We start from the raw sequence: 24,661 nt of genomic DNA, 5'->3' as shown, positions 1-24,661 counted from the left end.
TACACAGGCGATGAGCACAGGCGATGGGAATGACCCGGCACAGCACGTGTTTAAGGCCTCTGGGACTCTGCTACACACACAGTTCTCCTGCCCACCTTGTTTATTTTACTTATATTTCAGTAATTTGCTGATTACCATTTTTTAACTAACCAGCAGTGATGAATCAGCAGCACAGGAGAGGGTGGAAGCCGGCGGCCTTGGACCATGGCTCCGAGGTCTCAGGTTCTGGGAAGGAAGCCACAGGATCCCTCCAGAAGGGGAAAAAAAACAACCAGCAGCAGCAGCTCTTCTGGCAGGCGAGAAGGGGCCGGGCAGGGCTGCAGCCGCGGCTGTTTGCATTTCAGCAGCTCCAAACACATCCTGGAAAGGCCATCGATGGTTCTGAAGCCCTACGGGAACAGCAGCCATGGCTCCGACCCGGGTGCAGGACGAGACATAGGGGACAGGCAGCATATGGCACGGCTCAGCGCCACCATCGCTTCAACCTGCGGCAGGCGCTGATGGACCAGGAGGCAGCAGGACACAAGGAAGGCACCATGGCCCCCTCAGGCAGGTGGGAGCACCCAGTAGAGCGGTGGCAGGGATGCTGACAGGGAGTGGGGCTGCACGCTCCATCCGGAGCCAGCCTGGCTGCCCAGCACCGCCTCGCCCCGAGGAGAGTCCCTCCGTGCCCACAGCGCAGCTACCGGCAGCACCTCCCAGCCCGGTCGGGCTTGGCAGAGCCAGGGCCAGCAAGCCACCTCCTGCCAAGGGGACCTCGTGAGGATATAAGTGGCCTCGCCACTGGCTTTCATCAGCTTCTCCGAGTCCCTGGGGAGCAGCTGGGAGCGGCTCCTGCCTGTCTCGGGAGCGCCCTGCCTGAGCCCAAGGGTGGCATTACGGCTGAGGCCACGGGTTCAGCCGCAGCCTCGGTGGCCACAGAAGACAGAGCATTATCCCATGACATTCCCACCCGTGCCAGCGCCCTAGGAAGCGGCAATCCCAGCAGGATCAGCTGGCACCGGAGGGAGGCTGCTCCCCACAGAAGTGCTGGTGGCCCAGCAAGCCCTGGGCACATGGCAGAGGGGCCGGAACTGTGCCAGGCGGGAAGCTATCCCGGCTTGCTTCCATCCCAGCACACAGCAATCCCCTGGGAGAGCCCCAGGCGCCTTCTTCAGGAGCCGCCGTTGCTGGGAAGGAGCTGAGTGGTGAAGCAATCTGGTGTGAAGAAAAACCCATTTCCTGCAGCAAGGGCTGTTTTGCTCAACGTTTTACAAAATGTGCTGATGCAACTGCCCTTCCCAGGTGGGATATAAATATGAGCCTGGTTGATGTGGATTAATGCCCTGCAGCTACACAAACATCACCAGCAATGTTTGCTTTGAAAAGAAAAAAGGAAACAAGGAGGAACAAACAGCAGGGACGACAAAATCACTGACGGTGGAAGTCTGGGGGCTCGGGTTGCAGGGAGGCTGGAGGGGTACAGCCCTGGGCACGGTGCTCAGCACAAGCCACCACCTATTCTGGGACACTGACCGAAGCCATTAGCTCATGGAGAAGCTATTGTGGGAGCAGAGCAAGCCTCCGACGTGGGTCATCATGGCAAACAAACTGCTGCTGGGGAGGGGGCAGACCAGTGTGGCCGAGGGGGCCAGAGGGAACAGGACCCCAACCAGAGTCACTCAGTCGGTGTGTTCTCGCCCTGCCCCAAGCGGCAGCTTGTCTGGCTGTAGCTCCTTCCGAGTGCCATATCCAGGCTGGAAAGCATGGAGCTGGGAAAACATCCACCTCCTGGGACAGCCTGTCAGTGCAGCTGATCAACCGGCCTGTTAAAAATCAGTTCCGTATCCCACTCGAGTCTTATCACTTTATTCCCCAGGCACAAGCGTTTGTGTTGTCTTCTCAGCATGTTCCCAAAAGGCCTTTAACCTGGCACTCCCCCTGCTAAGGTATTTGGACACGCATCCAACCTACGCCGCATCCATTTTTGGATTCTCTTAAGCCTCTTGACAAGATTTCTTTCTGTTTTCTTTGGCCCTGAAATGATTTCAGGCACGGGAGCTGCAATGGCAGAGCATTATCAGAGAGGAGCAGTGCTTTGCCTGGCTTGGAAATTCCCCACTCACCCCTGCTCGGGGGCACGCAGCGTTTTCAAAAATAGCAGGTTACCCATCTCAGCAAAGCTCCTGCTGGTACAATCCTTTGAGACAGAGGACATGGGGTATCTCTGCAGGGTAACAGGGAAAATTTAAGAAACTTTCCATCAGTTGAGCCAGCATCAGGAGGGTCCGTACTAGCCCCCCTGAGGCTCCCAGAGGTCACGCTGCTTTGCCCTGGAATCATCATCTGTTGGGAAAATCCTTCACCTGTCTCTGACAGCAGCTGACTGAAGGCAAAAAGAGAGGAAACCTGCCAGTCCAACACAAATCTATCCTGTTTCCTCTACCTGGGAGGCAGCTTTTGCCAGGGGTTCCTCCGACCACCACCCCCCAACAGAAATACGGAGCTTCCCCCAACAGGGAGCACAGGGACACCCCAAGCCCACAGACAAGGCCAGCTCCACGGCCAGTCACAGACAGTACCAGGCTCCCCCGGCATGAGCTATGGAGAGAGGACATCAGAGAGGGGACACTGTTCACAGAGGCCCCTGCATTCTCCCCAGCTCCACTTCACCCCCAGCAACTGCGGAGCTATGCAGGACTGCTTTAAAAAGGAGTAATGGGGGAAAAAGCCCAACTCCTTGGTGTCTCTTGGCCTCTGGCACGATGGTGATGGCAGCAGCCGGCTGCAGAAAGGGACTCGGCACCTGAGCCACTGGCAGGCAGTGCTGCTGCAGCAGGAGTGCTCATGCAGCCAGCCCGGGGATGGATTCCACTGATGCTGTCGCCCTGTGATAGACGAGGGCATAAACCTTTCAAGGATGTATTTAATTAGCTTGAAAAAGAGCCGGAAGATGCAGGCGCACCACACCAGCGGCTCAGCAGCAGCTCCTCTGCTGCCTCTACCGACGGCGTCTCCGGGAAGCCTCGCCCGAGGCAGGAGGCGCCGGACGGATGTAAGGGACCCACACAGCCCCATGGAGGAGCCCTGGGCTGAGAGGGGATGAATCCAGCCACCACCCTCCTCACCCTGGACCAGATGCACCACCACCAAACGACAGAGTGCTGATCCAGCCCACCCTACTCGTCCATCACCCATCCACTCTGATTTCTGGCAGCCTAACTCTGCACTCAGACTGTGCCAGATGAGATACTGTCTGTCCTTCTGCAGCTGGCACCATGTCAGCACCAGCTCTGTACTGGCCGTTCTGGCCAGTGAGACAATGCAACTGCCCGCCCAGACCTGCTCTGGACAGAGCCGCACTGCGGGCTGACTCAGTCCTAGTGGCCCTGAGACGCAACAGGGATGCAGAGCCTTGGTCCCTTCACTCAGCCAGCATGTCCCTTCCGTAGGGACTTGACAGCCAGGTTCAGCCCAGATATGTCCCGGCCTTGGAAAAGCGCAGGCACAACATGGCTGCCCCTCTTCCAGGAAAAACACAGGAGAGGTGTTCTTGGTAGGGCACTGCAACATGAGAAAACATCGGTGAGAGCAAGGAGCAACCCAAGCCAGGGGTTCATTAAAGGTATCAGTGTGGAGCAGGGCCCTGCTGGGCCAGAAGCAGCCAAGTCCAGGCTCTCCACCCACAGCTGAACTCCGCTGGAGGAAATGGCAGGACACTGTGCTGCCAGAGAGCTGGGGCAGCGACAGGCTCCTGAGTGTATCCCTGCTGGGAGGCTGTGGTGACAGGAGGTGCTGGCAAAGCCCCACCACCCGCGGTGAGCTGGAAGACCCCAGCCAGGCCAGAGCAGCCCCCCAGCTTGTGCATCTTAAGCGCAGGCACTGGAGGTGCTGCCAGCAGCCAACCTGGGCCTGCCAACCCAGGCATCCATCGCCATCTGTGGTGGGGCGTGAACCAACTCGGATGACAGTTTGGTTGGCAAGAGAACAGAGGAAGATGGCCGTTGTTCAGCTGCCGAACTGCCATCAAAAGAGGCAAATTTGGCTTCTCTAAGACAGAGCAAACCTACAGCACCCGCCAGGCACCACTCCCACACCCACGAACGAGGGGAAAAGTGCTTAACAGTCTGAGATGGCATGGCACCCAGGCCCTGCGGGGAAGTGCAGAGCAGAGGCCTCCGCAGCTCGGCCAAGGCCGCTCCAGGGAAGAGCGACCAAAGAGAGCCAGAGGGCCGGGGCTTCACGGCACCGCCCGAGATGCGGCCGCCGGGACAGGACAGGGACAGGGACAGGGACAGGGACAGGAACAGGACGGGCTGGGCGCGGGCCGCGGAGCCAGTCGGTACCACAGAGCCTCTGCGGCGGAATGGGACTCCGACTGGGAGCTACGAGAGGGCCACGGGGCACAGCTAACGCGGCCGGGCCCAGATCCCGATCCCGATCCAGATCCCGGCCGCGGCCCCGGCCCGCCGCTGCCGCGGCCACTTCCGCCTTCTCGTCACATGACGGGCGCAACCCGGCGCGACGCCGACGCTCAGGGCCCGGGCGCCGCTTCGTGACGCCATGACGCACGGTTCCATATCTTCTCCATGATCCCTCCGCGGAGAAAGTAGTCCCCCGACGGGGCGCCAAGACCTCCCCCAGCCCGCGGGCGGCGGGCGGCGCCGCTCGGTGCCGGGAGGCGGCGGCGGCCGCCGGAGCGAGGAGCGCTTCCCTGCGGCGGCGAGCGCCCCGCGCGGGGCTGGGGGGCGCGGTAAGTAGTCCCGGCGCGGGGCCCGCGCGGCCGTACCGCTGCGCGGCGCGAGGGCGGGGGGGCATGGCGGCCGCCGTGATGCCGGCTCCGGCGGAGGCGCGGCGGGGCCGCGGCGGGTCGGGTGAGGGCGCGGGCCGGCGGGCGGGCGGCGGCGGCGGGATCCCTCGCCCCGGCGCGGACGGCGGCTCCCCCACCCCGGCGCACCGGGGCCGCCCCGCCGTGTGCGCGCGCGCGGAGGCGGCGGGGGGGACCCCGCGGCAAGATGGCGGCCGGGGGCCGGGCAGGGCCGCGGGGCATGACGGGACCGGGGGCGCCGGGCGGCGCCGAGGCCCCCCGTGAGGGCGGCCGGGACCACCGGGCATGGCGCCGTGGCGGCTCCGATCCCTCCACGGGTGCCCTGAGGGGCGGCCCGGGACCCCGGCCCGGGATCCTTGCAGCGGCCGGGGGTGGCGGGGAGTGGGCGGCGGGCTGCGGCCCTGACGGCGGCGGCCTCCCCCCTTCAGGTCGAGCCTAGGCGGCCCCGGCAGGGCGGGCATGGAGGAGAATGCGGTGGAGAGCAGCAGCGACGCGGCCCCGCAGGCGGCGCGGGAGGAGCCTTCCGAGAGCGGCCTGGGCGTCGGGACCTCGGAGGCCGTGTCGGCGGACAGCAGCGACGCCGCCTCGACCCCCGGCCCTGTCTCCCGAGCCGATGACTCCGGCGTGGGCCAGAGCTCCGACAGCAGCGGGGTCTCCTTGGTAGGAGCTGACGGGAAAGATGGGGCGGCAGTCAGCTTGGGGAAGGGAGAGCCACTGCGGTTCTGGTTCACGAGAATTTCTGTAGATGTTTCTGGCAAGCTGAGCTTAGGAGCCAACTCTGCTACACCAGTTGGGTGCCTGCTTGCCCATCTGAGGAGAACTCTCCTTGGTAGCAAGAGCAGCAGTCCAGGGTCCTTGGCAATGCCAAAACAGTTGCTCTGATGCCTTTCCTAGCAGTTCTGCAGTGATACACTGGCTCCTCTGAGGGCCTGACCTGGCAAAGGTCTCTCATCTAAGCTTTTCTGGCCTCTTCTTTGTTCCACCAGGAAGAGGTGTCGGAGAGCAGCTCCAGCACAGATGCCATTCCCCGAATTTACCTGCCAGATTCATCCTCCATCGCCCAGTCCACCTTGGTCTCCAGTGTCTCCACCGTGAGCCAGTCCATCATGGTGTCAGAGTCCCCACAAGTCCTGGTCCACTCCAGTGTCATCACTGATGGAGCCACAATCGTGTCAGACTCCACCACATCCACTTCCTCCGACCTAGGTTCTGCCATCGACAAAATCATCGAGTCCACAATTGGGCCTGACATCATCCAGAGTGAGTGTGTGCTCCCAGTTGCTCGCGCATCCAGCAGACCTGCCTGCTTTCCCTGTGGAGTGCTCCATGTGCAATCGGCTCAGGGGGCTGGGACTGGGGAAGGGAGTTGCTGCTGTGCCAGACCTTGGGAGATGAGCGGGAAATACATATGTGCACCTTGATCAGTGGGGGTTTCTCTTCTTGCCTTGCTGCAGTAGCTGGAGGGTTTGACGGGGAGCTTGTGGCTGCTGCGGCTGCCAGACAGCCTTCCCTCTGTCTGGCTGCTCCTTCAGCTACGATACCAATAGCCCAGGGCAGGCTCCATCCCTGGAGCTGGATCTTCCTCATCCCTTCCTGCTTGTGACTGAATCTGGGAGAGCCCCAGTTAGTCCCAGTGATTCTACAGCCCCTGCGTCTGGCGGTTAACACTCTGCTGTCCTCTTCCTCCCAGGCTGCATTGCCGTGACCAGTGCGGAGGATGGTGGGGCAGAGACCACACAGTACCTCATTCTGCAAGGCCCCGATGATGGTAAGGGCGTGCCCTGGGGCGTCTGGTGGTGGCTGTCTGTCTCTTGAGTCTGTTCAGTAAGAGTGGGGCCTGGAGCGGGTATCCCAGTTACATCGGCCACAGCACCTGTACCAGAGTCCGTGTGGATGTGCTGACTCTTGGGAGCTTGTCACTGAGCTCATGTTCAGCCCTGTACCCCAGGTGTGGGTGCAGCCTGCATGCAGGTGAAGGTCTGCTCCTTGGCTGAGCTGGTTTTGGTGTTTCAGGCGCGCCCATGGTGTCCCAGATGGCCACCTCTGCTCTGGCGAATAGCTTGGCGATAGAAGCTGTTGCTGATGGACCTACCTCCACATGCCTTGACCAGCCCGGCCCTTCAGACCCTTCTGAGCAGTTGGAAGTGCTGGAGCTGCCCGCACAGCCAGATCAGGTCCGAGAGGCAGATGGTGGGGAGGAACTGGACCAGCCGGATATGGAGACCCTGGAAGAGATGATGGAGGTGGTGGTGGTGCAGCAGTTCAAGTGCAAGATGTGTCAGTACAAGAGTGTCTCCAAGAAAACGCTAATTAACCACATGAAGGAACGGCACTTCCAGCCAGGTGTGTGCTAAGGGCTGTGGAAAATTTATCTTACTGCAGACAGGCTCTGCTCTCACCAGGGAAGAAACGGGGAGGAGTATGAGTGTAAGGACCTGAGCGTAAGTCTGGTAAAGAGTTTTCATTCTGTTGTGTGTGGCAGTGGGTTCAGCTCTGGCTTTAAAGAAAGGACGTCCACGAAAGGGGGGATCGGCTCCAAAGACTGCAGAAGAGGAGGTCCAAGAAGAAGAAGAAGATGACGATATCATGGATGCTGGTGCTATTGATGACCCTGAAGGTAGGACTCATCCTCCCGCATCTTATGTAGTTTAGTCTTTTCCCAATCTCTGTCTGATGTTTTGGGCCTCTTACCTGCAGAGGACAGTGACTATAACCCAGCTGAGGATGAGCCCCGTGGGCGACAACCCAAGTACAGCCGCACTGTCCCCACATCCAGTGAGGAGAGGCCGCGTCGACGCCCAGGGAGACCCCGCAAGTTTCCTCGTATGGAGGACATCCCCCAGGATGTGCCTGAAGGTGAGGGAAGCGGGGGGCAGCAGGCCCGTGCTGGGCTGGAGCAGGGAACAGTACATGAGCTCCTGGGAGCCCACGCGGAAGGTGTGTGACGGAGCTGTGCTGTGTTCTGTCGAGCAGGAGGGGAGGTGGAGCCCTTGGTGACATCCCAAAGCACACCCAGCCATGAGCTGCAGAACTCTGAAGCAGCCAGTTCCTCTGGCCTGGAGAACGGGACCAGCGAGAGCCTGGCGGAGCCCAGCATTAGCCAGTCCGACTCCGAAAACAAGGACCCTTCCTCCAACACTGGCCCCGAGGAGGCAGATGTCATCCCCAGGAGGCGAGGGCGGCCCTCCCGCCGCTTCCTGGGCAAGAAATACCGCAAGTACATGGGGCGCAGGTGAGGGGTGTGTGTCGAGCCGGCGCTGGGCCCTCTGGCCGTTGCCCAGGGCCGGTCCAGCCCCTCTTTGCCACCACAGCTCTGAGTCCCGGTCCTGTTTCCACAGGTACTACTACAAATCACCCAAGCCCCTGATGAGGCCATACCTGTGTCGGATCTGCGGCTCACGTTTCCTCACACACGATGATCTGCGTTTCCATGTCAACTCACACGAGGCCAATGACCCGCAGCTCTTCAAGTGTCTTCAGTGCAGCTACCGCTCCCGGCGCTGGTCCTCCCTCAAGGTGAGCACCATCTGTCTTGCTCAGGTAGGGTGACTGGTAGCCCCAGGTCTCATGGCCTTCATTCTGCTTCTTGCAGGAACACATGTTCAACCACGTGGGCAGCAAACCCTACAAGTGTGAGGAGTGCAATTACACCAGCGTGTACAAGAAGGACGTCATCCGGCACTCCACAGTGCACAGCCGGGACAGGTAAGGGAAGTGCAGTTCTGGAGACTGTCTTGCAGCTTGGCCGAACGGCACTAACACTGTTCCTCCTGCCCTGGGAGGGCAGCCATGGCTGCCCCTTCTCCTGACCTTTGGCCCTTTCCAAAACGGGTAGTTTTGGTGTCTGGGTACAAGGGAGCTTGGACTTGGGATGTGGCTGACACAAAGGATTTTTTTTCTTTCTTTTTCAGGAAGAAGAGAGCTGATCCGGTGAGTTTGAGTAGCCTGATGGCTTGTCTCTCAGCACTGTTATGTGGGAAGAGGCATGTCTGGGTCTTCCACAAATTCTTGGTGCCTGCTTGAAGGCAGTGTTTCTGGATCATCTGAGGAAAGGCAGCCCAGGTCCTGCAGTGGGGAGAGGGTAAGGAAACTGGTGAGCCCCTGCCAGGTGAGCTCATCTTTGTGCTTTCCCTCCAGCCCCCAAAGCTGAACTCCTTCCCGTGCCCTGTATGCAACCGTATCTACCCCATGCAGAAGAGGCTTACGCAGCACATGAAGACACACAGCACTGAGAAGCCACACATGTGTGACAAGGTGAGGCTGGGGACATGGCCTGGGGAAGGGCTGGCAGTGAGTGAGGCTGGACGGGAGGTGAACGCTGCTTTTCTTTGCTCCCCTGCAGTGCGGGAAGTCCTTTAAGAAGCGCTACACCTTCAAGATGCACCTACTGACACACATCCAGGCCATTGCCAACCGCAGGTAGGAACCTGGCAACAGGCATGCCCTGGTAGAACCTGTGTCCCCTCAGAGGGGAGGGCAGAAGGTCCCCACTGCCCGTGTGACAGGCGGTGTTGTCCTGGCAGGTTCAAGTGTGAGTTCTGTGACTACGTCTGCGAGGACAAAAAGGTCCTGCTGAACCACCAGCTGTCGCACATGAACGACAAGCCCTACAAGTGCAGCTTCTGCAAGTACTCCACCTTCCGGGAGGATTTCCTGGTCTCGCACATGGCTGTCAAGCACACGGGTGAGAGGAACTGCTTGCCTGCCCACTGCCCGGATGTTATACATCCCCACTTTTCCAGGAGGCGGTCAGAGCCTGTCTGCTCTCCCTGCCATCCCTCGGGGACCCCCTGCTTGACTCCCACCTCCCGTGTCCCACAGGAGGGAAACCGTTTGCTTGCGAGTTCTGTCACTTCACCACCAAGCACAAGAAGAACCTGCGCCTCCACGTGCACTGCCGCCACCCCAACTCCTTCGAGGAGTGGGCACAGAGGCACCCCGAGGAGCCGCCATGCCGCCGCCGCCCCTTCTTCACCTTGCAGCAGATCGAGGAGCTGAAGCAGCAGCACAGCCAGGTGCAGGCCCCGGCTGAGCCAGAGGCCAGTCCGCCGGTGAGTGCCGTTGCCCGTGTCCCAGCTCCTCCTGGTGCTCACTGGCCCTGGCCACGCTGTCAGTTCTCTCTCTCACGCAGGCGCCTCTTGGCCCCGTCACCTACCACATGGTCCAGGCCATCCCAGGAGCAGAGCCCCCCATCCTCTCACAGGATTCCCTGGGAGGGGCCACCATCATTTACGAACAAGGCAAGTGAGCTCCCAGGGTAGGGGGTGAGGATGGGGAGGAGGTGGGTGAGTGTGTGCCTGACGTTCTCCTGACCCCAACAGATGTGGCTGGATCAGCAGAACTGGCCACGCAGACTGCCCTGGATCTCCTGCTGAACATGAGCACTCAGCGAGAGTTGGCCACGGGCTCGCTGCAGGTGAGGAAGGCTGAGACAGGGCTGCGCCTGCTGGAGGGTGGTGGGGAGCGCTTCCCGGCCTTCCACAGTCCCCAGGGCTGTTCTGCTTCAGGGGCTGTCTTGCAAGAGCCTTGACTTCCTCCAGCTGAGCTGCTGTTCCCCTCATGCAGGTGGCAGTGGTGAAGCCAGGTGATTCAGGAGAAGCACAGGCCCCCTGTGAGCCGCAGACACAGGAGGAGGGGACAGAGATGGACTCTGAGGAGCAGCAGCAGCAGAAGTTGGTGACACTGCACATGGCAGAGCCTGGGGAGACATTGGTGCAGGAAGCTTATGAAGAGGCGACCCTGGGTGGCTCAGAGCTGCAGCAGATCACCATCCCCTTTGGCGGAACGACGGAGTACAGCATCATCACACCCATCAGTGAGGAGATTCAGGCTTCAGGCACGCTGTACAGGTCAGCTATATGGGAGGAGTGGGGAGGGGCACCTCTGACCTCAAACGAGGAGGCTTTAGTGGTGAGGACAGGGCAGATCCTCCCTGACCCTGTCCATTCCAGCAGTGAGGAGGAGAGCCCTGCAGAGACCTCCCATGCAGTCGTGGTGAGCGAAGCTGTGATGACAGAGGAGGCTCTGAAGGACCATAACAATCACTATATCATGTCATCCGGTGTTCCAGGGAGCCAATTCCATCACATTGAGGTAAGGAGCTGAGCTTCCTCCCCGTCTCGGGCAGCAGTATGAGCAGGTGTGACTGGGTGTTTCTCTCTCAGCCCCTCAGCGGGGACGCTGCCTTTCCCTCGCCTGCGGAGGGCCAGGAGGCACAGCCCGCCGGCGTCAAGTGGCCCCTGGTGCAGTGTGTCACCAGGCAGCTCCAGAAGGACTCGTCTTTATCCCCAGCATCCGAGGGGCAGGAAATCTCATCCCCAAAGGTCAAGTGGCCTGCGCTTCAAGGCGTGGCCAAGAAGCTCTCGTGCAAGGTTTCCACAGCCAAGAAGCTCTCGTGCAAGATTTCCACAGCCAAAAAGTTTTCATGCAAGATTTGCACAGCCATGTTCACAGGGAGAGCAGAAATGGAGAGTCACAAGAGAGCCCACATTGGGCCCAGCACCTTCAAGTGTCCTGACTGTCCATTCACTGCAGCCCTCTGGCCGGAGGTTCGGGTAGGTTCGCTGGCACAGAGCAGTCCTGAACACAAGAGGTTTGGAGAAACAGGGACTTTCTGACCCTGCATTTGTCTTTCTGTCCCCAGAGCCACATGGTCCAGCATGCCAGCCTTCGGCCACACAAGTGCACCCACTGCAGCTTCGCCTCCAAGAACAAAAAGGACCTGCGCAGGCACATGCTGACGCACACCAACGAGAAGCCCTTTGCCTGCCAGATCTGTGGGCAGAGGTGAGTGAAGGTTGCTAGTGTGTTGCTGCTTCAGGAGATCAGCTAGAGCTCTCCAAGGCCTAAGAGGAGATAGGATATTGGCAAAGAGCTGGCTGCCCTGACCCTACCCCTGGGAGCAGTCCCTGTTAGAGGGGACTCTGCCTTGAGAATGGTTCCTGCTGCAGGTGGACCCAGCTTCTTCTCCAAGGAACTTCTGCGTGGGGGGCTCAGCATTTGGGCGTGATGGAGGCATTTTGGGAGCTGGGACAGGCCATGTTGTAGGATGTGTTTGTGGTGCCCATGGCCTGGGTCTCTGCAGAGGGCACAGAGGCCCTGTGCTGCCCATGGCACACTCCACCTCACTCTTGTTCCTCCCATAGGTTCAACCGTAACGGGCACCTCAAATTCCACATGCAGCGTTTGCACAGCTCAGAGGGGAAGAGACCGGGGGCGCCTGCAGCTGCTACCCAGCAGACCATCATACTCAACAGCGACGAGGACACGCTGGCCACCCTGCAGAGTAAGATGTGTCCCTGTGACCAGGGGTGACCTACAGGTTTCCTGTGGCCAGAACCGCAGGCGAGGGATTCACCCAACTTGTGGGCTGAGATGGGTTAGGGCCAGGACATCCTGCAGAAGGCTAGGATTGTCAGCAATGGCAGGACTCAATGGGTGCAAAGACGAAGGGGCTGGGTGCAGGGAGCTCCCCTGGTGAGGCACTGACTTGTTCTCTGCAGAACTGGGCATATAGTGTTTCCTCCAGGCAGCTCCCAATAGATGAGTGCGCTGCGGGAGCAGTGGTGCTGGGAGCAGCTCATGGCTGAAACGGGAAGCAGAGTTTGCGGTCTGATGTGGAGGCTGTGTTTTGCCCACAGTGACCTCTAGTTTCATGTTGGGAGAGTTTGGTTTAGCTTCTGACCTTCTGTGAGCAGAGCTAAGAGACCGTCCTGTGCTCCTCGTTGGGGTGGGCACCTGGCAGGGGCACTGGGGAGTGGGGCCAGCAGCCCTGGCAGTGTCCACACTGACTTTCTCCTCATTCCAGCGGCTCTGCAGTCTGGCCAGGCTGTGCTGGCTCCTGAGCGGCTGCAGCAGGCCCTGGGGCAGGAGCACATCATCGTCGCGCAGGAGCAGAGTGTCACAAGCCAGGTGAGTCAGGGCCATCAGTCTCATCCTGCCACACCGTGTGGCTGCTCCCCACAAGCTGTGCAGGTTCCCTCCTCGGAGGGCTTGCGGTCAGGCCCACCCCCACTGACGGCACTGGGCTCTCCCTGATCTGCAGGAGGAGGCTACGTACATCCAGGAGATCACAACTGCCGATGGACAGACAGTACAGCACTTAGTGACCTCTGACAACCAGGTAAGGGAGGAGTATGCACATCCTAGGAACCAGAAGATTCTGTGCAGCTGGAATGGGGAGAGCTGAGGGGGGTGGGGAGAGGTGAGATGGAAGCAGACACAGAAGACAGACAAGAACCAGCCTTGTTATGGTGTGGAGGGTGGGCAGTGGTGATCTTCTTTGGGTCTGAATCCCTGTGTTTGCAGGTTCAGTACATCATTGCCCAGGATGGTGTACAGCACTTGCTTCCCCATGAGTATGTTGTTGTCCCAGAGGGACATCACATCCAGGTAAGCTTCAGGCTGTGCTACCTTTGCGCAGTGGATGGGGCTCATGAGGGTTCCCTGTGTGGGGCTGGGCCTTCTCCTGCTCCCTGTGGCAGGAATGCCCACTTGCCCTAATGAAGCCTCACTGTGGCTCTTGTCCCCAGGTACAGGATGGTCAGATCACCCACATCCAGTACGAGCAGGGCAGCCAGTTCCTCCAGGAGCCGCAGGTGAGGGGCCAGGCACGGTGGCTGGAGCTGAGGGAGCTGCCCTGAGATGGGCTCTGAGCAGAGCTGGAGAGGGAGGGATGTGAAATAGATGGTGCACATGGGTTGGTGACTCGCTGGCTGCTGGTGGCCTGAGCGGCACTCCAGGAGGGTCCTTCCCCACTCCCAGACTCCCCTGTTCTCTCCTCCCTGCAGATCCAGTACATGCCTGTCTCGCCTGAGCAGCAGCTTGTCACCCAGGCGCAGCTGGAAGCAGCTGCACACTCAGCAGTCTCAGGTAGGACCAGGGCCAAGCTCTGACAGTCCCACCTCCCTCCGGGTCTCAGTGTGCCAGTCCTGCCAGGCAGTTTGTGATGACGCCTGGTAGCAGCCCCTGAGACCCACCATGGTCTCAGCCCCTCTCTGTCTGCAGAGGCTGCTCGGTGGCTGTAGCTGGCAGGGGTGACAGGCAGCCATGCAGTGGCCCATGGCAGAAGGGCTGGGGTAGGCGAGGCCAGATTGCCACCTTGCTGCCTGCATCCTGGTAATTCTGGGCCATGGCCAGCCTTGGTGTCTGAGGGGACATCTTTGCTGGTCTCAGCGTGTCAGTCCTGGAACGGTATCGGGTCCTGTCCCCTGGAGATGAGTAGCGCGCTGGGAGGTGCACCAGCTCCCACAGGGTGGAGACACCGTGACGTGTCTTTGCAGAGTTAACTCGAGCCGGGCTCCCCTCTGGAGCTCTGCGTGAGGCACGGTGGCCCTTGTGCTCGCTTGCGCCTGCCGGTTCTCATGGAGGCAGGTGGAGAACATGGAGGGGGCCCTGGGCAGCCGCCTCGGGCAGGAGGAGACGCTGACCCCTCTCTGTTTGCAGCAGTGGCCGATGCTGCGATGGTGCAGGCGCAGGGAGTGTTCACTGCCGAGGCCACAGCGGAGCAGATCCAGCAGCTGCAGCAGGGGATCCACTACGACGTCATCACGCTGGCAGAGTAGCACCGGGGCCAGGCCCGGCCAGCGCCGGGACACCCCTACGAAGCGGGACAGCCGCACCAGGCAGGAGCCTCCTCAGCCAGCAGTTGCCTTATTGCTTTGGGGCTACAAGGGATGTGCCTGAACATGCCATGGCATGCAGGTCCTGCGCATCCTCCCTGGCACGGGCAGCTGCCTCCAGCAGAGACTGCTCCGCAGCCGAGGGCAGGCTGAGTGGTGGCAGCGCTCTCGTGTGGCCGGTCTCTTTGCCTGTTGCACTTGATGGTGTGAAATCCCTTTTCCTGAATCATGTCTGTGTGGGCCGAACTGGGATCGACGTCTGCCTGGCACGCAAGGATCCAGGGGGAGAGCCGTGGGGCCGAGCGCGGCTGCACGGTACGGTGTGAGAGGGGTGTGCAGCCACAGCCCTGCACTCCCCACCTGTGGGGCCTGCGGTCCTGGTGTGATGGCAGCCGTCCCTCCCTTGGCTTCTCCAGCCTGCGGGCAGGCAGCAGTAGGGCTTTGGACTGGAGGAACCCAGAGTAGGAAGAATCAGAGGTGGAAGATGTTCTATTTTTCTTCTGAAGAGGGATGGACTCTGGAGGTGGTTTGTAGGTGGTTGCGGGAGGGGTTCGATTCTGACATTCTCAAGCTTTGACTATGCTTATGAATAAAAAGGGATTGAAACCTGCCCGTGTGCTTGCCTGGAGGGGTCTGTGGTCCTATGCCAGCCCCTGCCCAGCAGGGACAGGCAAGCCCAGCCTTCCTGCTGCCTCCTCCACCGTGTCCCACTGGGACACAGGGGTCCCAGAGCCTGGCAGATGTGGCTGCCCTGCGCTATCAGCTTCCTCCCACCCGAGTGACCTTGACTTGTGGGAAGCGAGTCCCAGGCATCTGCTACAAGGGTGGGTTTGGGGCTGGAGTCATGAAATTAATCGAGTGGTAAACAGCCTAAATCCCGTGTAACTCTGTCCCAAACTACACGCGCCGCCCCTCCCTGAGCGGATTGTCTGGAAGTATTTACATGTGATTATAACAGCTAATCTCGGAGTTTTAGTTCTATGCTTTTGCATTAGACTGATTATCCGCTGAGGGGAAAAAGGCCTGGACCCACCCAACTTAAGCAAGAGCTTCCCTGAGGCCAGAGGCCCGTGGTTGTGAGACTGGTAGGGTGTGACCAACGGGCTTTCAGCTGGGCTCCCAGTCCAGCTCTTGCAGGGGACGGGGACAGCACGGGGGCTTGTGCTGTGACCACAGAGCCTGTGCTCTGCCCAAAGTGACAGCGGCACCCTCCCTCCCTGGCTGCAGGGGGTGCCCACTGTCAACAGAGAGCCCACCGCTCATCCCTTCTCCACCAGGCTGAACTCCCTGACCTTACTGCCCAGCCGGGGGGTGTCGGTGGCCCCGTACCTCCCCTGGGTCAGCAGCCTCAGCCACCGTGGGTTGTGGCTCTGTCCTGGCTGTGGCTGTGTCCTGTTGCCTTCACCTGTCCGTGCCAGTGCGTGGCTGTGCCCATCCAGCCATGGCTCGGTCAGTGTCCAGCTGTTTGCCATGTCGGAGGTTGTGTGTGGCCCTCCCCGTGGCCACGGCACAGCTGGAGAGGGCAGGCCACAGCCAGCCACCACCGTGGTGGACGGACACAGCTGGACGCTGCAGCAATCCACAGGCGCTTTCCTAGATTACAGCCCCATTATCTAATAAAGCGGATCCGCGGCGCTGCCGGCGTCACTGATTAGGGCTGGAGAAGTCCCGTGGGGACAAGGTTACGGGGCTGCTGTGGGGCTGTGGCCAGGGCTGGGCCTGGGTGTCCCCCTCCTGGCTGGTGGCACGGGCTCCTGGTTGCCCCGTGGCTTCCATGCCTGGGGCTGCTGAGAGTACGGGACCAGCCCGAGGTGGGGACGGTGCTGGGACGGTGGGGACGGTGCTGGGACAGATGGGACCAGGGCTACCGGACACTACGCATGGGGAGCTCTGGGTGCTGCTGGGGCTGTGGCCATGGGGCACAGTGGGACCGTGGGGGCTCAGGGCCCCTCAGCGCTGGCACCTTGGCCCTGCGAGCTCCTGCTGTCACCGGGGGCCTGCAGGGAGCCCCGTGATGCAGCAGGGCTCGTTAGCACCGGTGACCTTCCCCTTCCCGTCCCCGGCCAGCGCTAAGCGGGTTTGTTACATATTTAATATCCTGAGAGCGTTATTAGTCGGTATTTAATGATGGATACAACCTGTGGGATAATCCCAGTCTGAGCGGGGAGACGCAGCGGCAGGAGACGGGCAGCTCGGGGGGTCGCGGACTCTCGGGGGCCCCTCTCCCAGCTGCCCACCGCTGCCCTGGCAGCAGGCAGGAACACCCCAGTGCCTATGGGGCCGGGTCCCCACCCGGCAGAGGGTCCCCAAAGCTGCGGGACCCCTTCCCCTTCGCCCCTCTGCAGCCGGGAGTCCAGCTGCAGGCGCTGGGGGCTGGGGCAAGGACCTGAGGAGGTCCTTGGAGGGGGCACCAGGGCAGCACCTCACGCTGCCCACATCCTACTGGGCTGTGCACAATTTCTCCAGCCCCCAGCCCTCCAACCTGGCCCACCACAGGGTGGGGGGCTCTGCCGACCCCTGCCTCAGGGCCAGGTCAGTGCTGGGGTCAAGGATGGGGACCGATGGTGCCTGATTCATCCCCCACAGCTGTGAGTGTCCATGGGGCTCAGGTGGGCCCCGTGCGCCAGCCCCCAGTGCCGTTGCACCCCATCCCTGGGGGCTGTGCGGGGTGTGCTGGGGCTTCGGCAGGGTCGGGAGGCCGGGGGGGCTGGAGTCCTGGCCACATCCTGGCTGGTGGCAGGCAGGGAGGATGCGCGTTGCCAGTCCCTGCCCAACACTACCCGGGGAGGGGTCGGTACCGGCTGCCCCAGATCCCTGCTGCCACTCTCGTGGGTGCTAATACCCCCTAATCAGCTGTCAGTCACCGTGGACCCCGGCAGCTATAAAACCCCTGGGAGCAGCTCCCCGGCTCCTCTCCCTGCAGCATGGCAGCTCCTCGGGGTGAGGGGAGCCCAGGCCGAGAGCCGGGGGGCTGCGGGGGCCCCTGGGGAGCCCTATGGGGTCCCCCCCAAGCCCTGCTGCCCTGCCCCTGCCCCATGCTGGCTGGCTACAGCCTGCTGCCACCCCCCCTGAGCTTCCTGGCGCCCTCGGTAAGTGCCACACGGCAGCTCCCGGTGGGGTGGGACGTGGGACCCCTCCCAGGACCAGACTGGGGCTGTGTGGGGTGGTTGGGGTTGGGGCTGGGAGCTGCTGTTCTGGGTTCCTTGCACCGCCTGCACCCTCCTGGCACCCTGGGGTGTGCAATGCCGGGCACAGGCGAGGGTGAGGACGAGCGGGACCCAGCTCTGCTCCTTCCTGTGTGCGAAGGGCTGAGCCCCCACATCCCCCAGCCTCTCTCCCCTAACCGTGTCTGCCCCCCGACCCATCCTCCCCTGACACCCCTGTGCCCCCTCCAGGTCTCACCAGCCTACGAGGTGCCACTGGGGCTGCTGCCCAGCACCGGGCTCTGCCCACCCTGCTGCCGGCAGCCCCTTCCCATGGAGCCGGGGCGGGCGAAGGCAGCAGCGGCACGGGAGAGCACCGGGGCGCTGAAGGCCTGGCTGGCACGGCACCCCAGGAACCCCTACCCCAGCAAGGGGGAGAAGGTGATGCTGGCCGTGGTCAGCCGGATGAGCCTCACTCAGGTCTCCACCTGGTTCGCCAATGCTCGCCGGCGCCTCAAGAAGGAGAACAAGGCGGGCTGGGCACCACGGGGTGCCTCAGACAGCGAGGACAGTGAGGGTGAGGGGGCCACACCAGCTGCCCCCCCCGGCCCTGACCCCAGTCCCACGCAGGATGGGTGTGGGGGCAGCCCTGAGGAGGGGCCAGACCCTGGGCAGGGCAAGCAGCCCCAGAAACCCAAGATCTGGAGCGTGGCGGCGATGCTGGCAGCTCCTCCCAATGAGACTGGGTGCCCCCCGGGAGTGCCAGCAGTGCCAGAGCAGGGGTAGTCCGGGGACAGCTGTGCCCTGTCCCCAAGGGCCAGGTGGGGGCCGGGGCTGTGGGGTGGGGACAGCCCCATGGCTGGGCAGAGCAGGACCACGGGACCCTGTGGCTGCTCAGACAAGGAGAGTGGGAGGTGTGGGCAGGGAGGGACGTGGGACATTAATAAATGCGACTCTGTCTTGGACCTCCTGGTGTTACCTGTCAGTGGAGGGGATGCCAGTGGGAATGCTGGTGGGCATGCCGACGGGGATGCTGGCGGGGATGTGGGCATCTCCACTGCCAGCGCTGCTGTGGTTGGCTCCACCGCCCCCAGGGAGCAGGCAAGGTCCTGCCCCAAGCCCCTCAGGCTGCCCAAACCTGGCCACGCTGCCAGGGGTTTGCCATCACCACAGGCTGGGGTCCCTGTGGGGGCTCCCCCCATTTGGCAGAGGAAGGCACGCAGCTTTTCTAGGCACCTTTCTGATGCCTCTTCCCCTTTCCCTTCCCTGCATGTCACCCGTGGGGTGGGCTCACATGTGGGACACAGGGCTGGGGTGGCCGTCACTGCCAGCACAGCCCTGAGCCGTGGGGCAGCAGAGGGAGGGACACACAGGGACACACGGGAGGCACCGCACATGAGAGGAGTGGGAGGGAGCGGCAGCACCCATCCTCTCGCCGAACGGCACATCGGCTGCCGGGAACACGCTCAGACCCACCAGGCTCCCCCCATTCCCAGGGCTGGGGTCTGGCAACAGGTCCGCACAGCCCCACGGTGACAAGTAGGGTGGGGGAGAGGGGACCATGAGCCCCGGAAAGGCAAGGACACAGGTCAGAGCTGTATGCGGGCTTTTAATGTGCCTGAGAACTAGGAAACAGAAATCAAAAATAGACTTTGCTCTTTTTGATAAAAGTAATAAAATGGTTAGCCTTTGTGTTAAATTAATCTTTACAAAACAAAACCCAAGGAGGTTAAATAAAGCCCGGAGGCTCTGCATAAAAACCACAACGACTACAAAACAGCTGCAAAGACGTCTTTACACACCAAAGAAACTCCTCTTCTCCGCTCCTCCCCTCTACGGTACACAGCGTCAGCGAACACGGGACTCACACATGTGGGAAAGAAACACGGATGCGATGGGAGCCGCCCTGTGAGGAGCACGGGCGCCACGGACAGAACTATTTACACTATGGACACGGAGTTGGGATTAGTCTCGGGGCTGCTGCTTTGCTCTCAGCTCAGCTGCTGCTGTGGAGGAGGACGAGGAGGACGAGGAGCTCAGTGTCCAGCCTGAATGCTTGTAGGCTGCAGCTGCTCCAGCCTGGGCTCCCACTTGGCAAAGCCTGTGCTGTTCTGCAAGGGAATCATAGAATGGTTTGGGTGGGAAGGGACCTTTAAAGGTCATCTGGTCCAACCCCCCTGCAGTGACCAGGGACATCTTCAAACAGATCGGGTTGTTCAGAGCCCCATCCAACCTGACCTTTAATGTTTCCAAGGATGGGGGCATCTACCACCTCTCTGGGCAACCTGGGCTAGTGTCTTACTGCCCTTATTGTAGAAAATTTCTTCCTTATATCTAGTCTAAATCTATACTCTTTTAGATTAAAACCACTACCCCTTGTCCTATCGCTACAGGCCCTACTTAAATGTTTGTCCCCGTCTTTCTCATAAGCCCCTGTTAAGTATTGAAAGGCTGCAATAAGGTCTCCTTGGAGCCTTCTCTTCTCCAGGCTGAACAACCCCGGCTCTCTCAGCCTGTCCTCACAGCAGAGGGGCTCCAGCCCTTAGGTCATTTTTGAAGCCTCCTCTGGACTTGCTCCAACAGGTCCATGTCTTTCCTGTGCCGAGGACCCCAGAGCTGGAGGCAGCATGGCAGGGGGGTCTCACAAGAGCAGAGCAGAGGAGCAGCATCACCTCCCTCGCCCTGCTGGCCACGCTGCTTTTGATGCAGCCCAGGATGCAGTTGGCTTTCTGGGCTCATGTCCAGCTTTTCATCCACCAAGTATCCCCAAATCCTTCTCTGCAGGGCTGCTCTCCATCCCTTCATCCCTCAGGCAACAGGCACTGAGCATCTCCCAGTGGTCCAGGCAGACCTCCACGCTGTGGGTCAGCCGTGGGTCGGGGAAAACCTGTACCCCAAGGGGCAATGCTCCAAGGTACCCGAAGCCTCCCCAGCGTGGACACAGGGCTCAGCCACGCAGGGTCAGGAGTGGGGGAACCCAAAGACTTCCCGGCACAAACACTGGCAGAGGCTGTAGACGATGCAGAGGAGGAGGGTGGAGGGCACAAGGCTGACCAGGACAATGCCCAGGCTGTGGTGCTCGATGAGCAGGAGGTAGATGCCAAAGGGCAGGGAGCTGAAGTAGAGCAGGCAGAGGACGCCCAGGATGAAGCGGGGGACGGCTCGCCACCCCCAGGAGCGGCACTTCTGCCCAGGACCATGGCAGGGCAGCGTGCCCAGGCTGGAAGGGCGGTACAGCCGCACCACCTCCAGCCCGCCCAGGCCCTCCGGTGGTGCCACGTCCTCTGGCACCTCCAGGATGGTGACCACCAGGCAGTCGGGGCCAGCCGTAGGCTCCAGTACGCTGGGGCAGAGGAGGACCTCGGGGGACCGGGGGGGACCCTGCTTCTTGGCCCGGTCATGGCCTGTCAGCAGTGCCAGCGCCTCGCCATCATCCTCCAGCTGCTGCACGTCCCCACCAGGCACCGGGCTGTGCTGGCGGCAGAAGGGGCAGCGGAGCTGGCGGGGTGACGCGTTCCCCAGCACCACCATCTTGCGCAGGCACTTGGCGCAGAGGCGATGGCCGCAGCGGAGCAGCTTGGGTCTGCGGGCGCGGGCGTCGTAGCGGCTGTAGCAGATCTTGCACTCCATTTCGGGGGCTACATGTACTGGTGGCTGCAGCCCCCGCTCGCTGTCCTGGTGGGCCATGCTGCCAGAGGGCTGGCCGGGGGCTGTCTGGGCTGGGGGAGAGGGAAACCGCTGTGAGCAAGGGCTCGGGGGGCAGATTCTGGGCCCTGCTGCACCCCACGTGCTGGGTCCTGGTCTGCCCCTTGGGGTCCGTGACAGAGCAGGGATGGGGGAGCGGGGACGGAGGAGTGGGGCACTGGCAGCAGCCTCCTCCCAGGGCCAGTACATCCCAGCTCTAACCACCATGGGACTCATCCCCTCCCCCGTGTCTGGGAAGGAGGGAGACATCTTTCCCAGGGGACGGGACTGGCTCCGGGGCCTCTCCGTGCTGCAGGGGCGGGGGGCAAGGTCCCGCGTGGAGCTTGTCCCTCCCCGTGCATCCAGGCTCCCCGGTGCTCCGGACACAGGGCTCTGCTGGCTGCAGGGACCCCCTGCCCTGCAGTCCCCCTCTCCCTGCCCGCCCCCCCCCCCCCCCCGCCTTTCCCCCTACCTGCAGTCTGTGCTGGGGTTCCCGGGTGGGACGCGGCCGTGGGTCGGTCCCCGGCCCTGCGGCCCTGTCCGGGGAGGCAGGCAGGGTGGCGGCGTGCCCCCCATGGAAGAGGCGTGGGGCAGGCTGCCCGCCACGCTGCGGAGGCAGCCCCGGCGCAGGGGCTGGCAGCATCCCCCGCGGCGTTGGCCTGGCAACGCGGAGCGGGAGGAGGATGCTCGGCCGGTGCCGCTGCCGGTGCCGTCGCCGTGCGGAGGGTGCCGGTGGGTCAGGCCCACCCACGCCGCGGGGCACAGCCAGGTCCTCCCGGACCCCCCCCCCCCACCGGGCTTGCAGAGGGGTCGGTGCGGGGAGCGGGGGGGGAGCGTCGGTGCGGCTCCCGGCAGACCCTTTACTCAGCGGCAGTCCTGAGGATGCTCCTTCCTGGCCTGGGGGCTGCAGGCAGTGGCCCCTGGGGATCTGCAGCCCCTGGCGGGGGGGAGAGGGTGGCCACAGAGTGGGGTTCTGAGGGCCCCCACAGCACGGGCAGACCCTCTCCCCTTCCCAAGCCTGGGAAGGGGCAGCTCCTGCATGGCCCCAGGGAGAGAAGCTGCTTCAGGCGTGAAGCACCCAGTGGGGAGGGCTCTACACATCCATCATGGAGCCCATGTCACCCGCAGGATGGGGATCCCGGGGCACCCAGAAACACTTAATGCTGCCAGCGCATGCCTGGCTGCGTCACCCCACTCCTGCACCCCGGGGAGCCAGGGCCGGGGGCACTGAGGGGCCACAGCACTTGCCAGAGCCAGGCTGAGCCCTTGTCACAGCCCTCTCCATGGCTGGGTCTCCCCCCCGGCCCATGCGAACCCCCCCCGCAACTCCTGCAGGCCTTGCAGGGGTGTTTCCAGCAGCCCCGAGGGGCAGCAGCCGCCAGAAACCCCCTCGCTGCCCAGGGCTGAAGGCAGCGCTGATTCCTCCCCAGCACGGACAGGGCAAACCTCCCTCCCGCTGCGCTGCCGGCCAGCAGAGCAGCAGTGACCACCCACCACGGGCAGCAGCACTTGTGGGGGTGATGGTGGGGACCCCACACAGCAATGGCTGACCAGGGGACATGCCTGAGCCCCAGTGCTGCCGGGGGTTTCCATCCCCTTGCCGGTGACAGGACAGTGACAGGATTACACCTTGCTGCTCTCAGACCCCTCCGGCTGCAGGACGGGCTTTCTCTGCCGGTTAACAATTATGTTTTCTTCCTCCACGCAGGACTCTACCCTGTTTGCTGAGCTCTGGGAGCTGCCCGGGTAATTATCGTCCACACCCTGACGAGCGCAGGGCTGGGCTGCACCAGAGCAGCCACTTGAGCTGGAGCTGCCTGGAGCAGCGGTAGTGACAGGTCCTTTGGTTCAAATCACCAAGGTTTGGCAGAGGCTGAAAAAGAGCTTTTATTCCAGGGGACCAGGCAACATCCAACTCCCAGTGTGACAGCTGACCTCGTCCCCCCCAGTCCTGCTTGTACCCCCCACTGTTCCCAGCTGTGTCCCCAGCTGTCCCCACCACCGCAGCCCTTTGCCACAGCTTGGCCCCATCTCGGTCACCCGCCCTTGGCTTCACCGTTGGCGCAGGCTGGGCAGGGAGCAGTCCCGGCGCTGTGGGACAGCCACTGCTGAGTGTCTCGGTGGGAAGTGTCACATTCCATCTTGGCACCGGGCTGACGGGGGTGCCCCGTGCTGCATGGTCTTGTTGTCTCAAGGATCGGGCACCTCAGCCCTGCAAGAATCTGCTCCTTGTCCTGGCCACCCACCTCCAGTCCCACCACCCTCACTGGATCCTCCACCAGCTGTCACCTTGTCCCTAGCTCCTCCAGAGCCAGAGCCCACTGACCTCTGCTCCCTGGAGCTCAGCTCCTGGTGTGCTCTGGCAATTAAAAACATACCAAGGTAATTGGCCACCACCCAAGGGAGCAAAAGAAAGGACACGGTGAGGACAGAGTGACCAAGGAGTGAGTCTGCTGACAGTTCGAGTCATCAAGGCGTGTCTCTGGTCACCTGCACTTCAGGCTGCCTTGGCTCAAAATAATGAATAAAAGGGGAAAAAAAAGGCTTTACAAACTGCTGCTTTCACTGCCAGAGCTCCCAGCTGTCCTCAGTGACATTAAAGGAGGTCAATGATCTTGTCTCTGTTCTTGAAAGCTGCGGAGATACCGGGAGCAGACAGTGCAGATACTGGGAGCCGGCAGCACGTGGGGCTGGGTCGTTCCTGCCCACCCCAGAGCAGCACCGGTGCTGAGCCATGTGTGCGACACGGACCCAGGACTCGCTGTGCTTCCTCTGCTCCCAGCTTTTAATTAATAAAATTCATAACCTCTTTGATCTGTGCCAAGAAACACAGCCCCGGGATCACAGGCTTCCAGGCAACGCTAACCCATTCCAGAGCCATTTTCCTTTGGGACAGCAAAACCCAGCTGGGGAGGAGGAGAGGCTTCCAGGGTGCCTGCAGCCCGTCAAGCTGGGAAATTCCCAAAGCTGGGTCAGACAACCACCGCTTGTAACCCCCAGAGCCGCCCCTCACCTCGTTAGGCCAGAAGAGACGGGTGGTAGTGAACAAATCTTTAACCCAGCAGCCAGGGCCAGGGCGAGATCGATGGCTGGAAGCTGAAGCGAGACCAGTCCAGCCAGGGAAGGTCTGGGCTTGGAGAGGGCAGTGCATTGAGCCCCAGCTGTACCCAGGAAAGACACCCCCTCACCACAGACACCCCGCTTTAGGGACTGACTGCAAGAAAGCCCTGCCAAACTCTGTCACCACCATGTCGGTCACTGCTCAGTGCCGATGAAGCTGGACCTGCAACACGGCTCAGCCTGGGCCTCCCCAACCAGGAGGCAAAGGGCTACTAAAGTGCGAAAGCCCCGGAGCAGAGACCACGCCAGGAGGAGCTGGTTTCTGCTGCCCTGACGAGGTTGAGGGT

The 24,661-nt window shown here is 61.7% G+C and overlaps 2 protein-coding genes across 2 annotated transcripts; one reads left to right on the top strand and one right to left on the bottom strand.

The window, feature by feature from the left end:
* The first annotated feature begins 5,266 nt into the window (after positions 1-5,266).
* On the top strand, positions 5,267-15,037 carry ZNF335 (zinc finger protein 335). Its single transcript, XM_074157601.1, has 27 exons — positions 5,267-5,467; positions 5,794-6,067; positions 6,498-6,575; positions 6,821-7,150; positions 7,290-7,424; positions 7,505-7,663; positions 7,781-8,039; positions 8,146-8,323; positions 8,400-8,512; positions 8,719-8,737; positions 8,945-9,061; positions 9,150-9,226; positions 9,331-9,491; positions 9,629-9,858; positions 9,939-10,047; positions 10,129-10,223; positions 10,373-10,656; positions 10,762-10,900; positions 10,972-11,361; positions 11,451-11,593; positions 11,953-12,092; positions 12,615-12,718; positions 12,852-12,929; positions 13,115-13,198; positions 13,339-13,404; positions 13,597-13,678; positions 14,252-15,037. Exons 1-27 carry the CDS (start codon positions 5,267-5,269, stop codon positions 14,368-14,370), a joined length of 4,164 nt encoding a protein of 1,387 aa, XP_074013702.1. The 3' UTR covers positions 14,371-15,037.
* A 5,494-nt stretch (positions 15,038-20,531) lies between these two features.
* LOC141471251 (E3 ubiquitin-protein ligase RNF182-like) lies at positions 20,532-21,257 on the bottom strand. The gene has a single exon (XM_074157676.1). It carries the CDS (start codon positions 21,255-21,257, stop codon positions 20,532-20,534), a length of 726 nt encoding a protein of 241 aa, XP_074013777.1.
* Positions 21,258-24,661: the final 3,404 nt, after the last annotated feature.

Source organism: Numenius arquata, chromosome 12 (genome assembly GCF_964106895.1).
Source record: "Numenius arquata chromosome 12, bNumArq3.hap1.1, whole genome shotgun sequence".
NCBI classification, from domain to species: Eukaryota; Metazoa; Chordata; class Aves; order Charadriiformes; family Scolopacidae; genus Numenius; species Numenius arquata.
The sequence above is the reverse complement of the archived record's forward strand: the minus strand, read 5'-3'. Positions and strand labels throughout refer to the sequence as shown.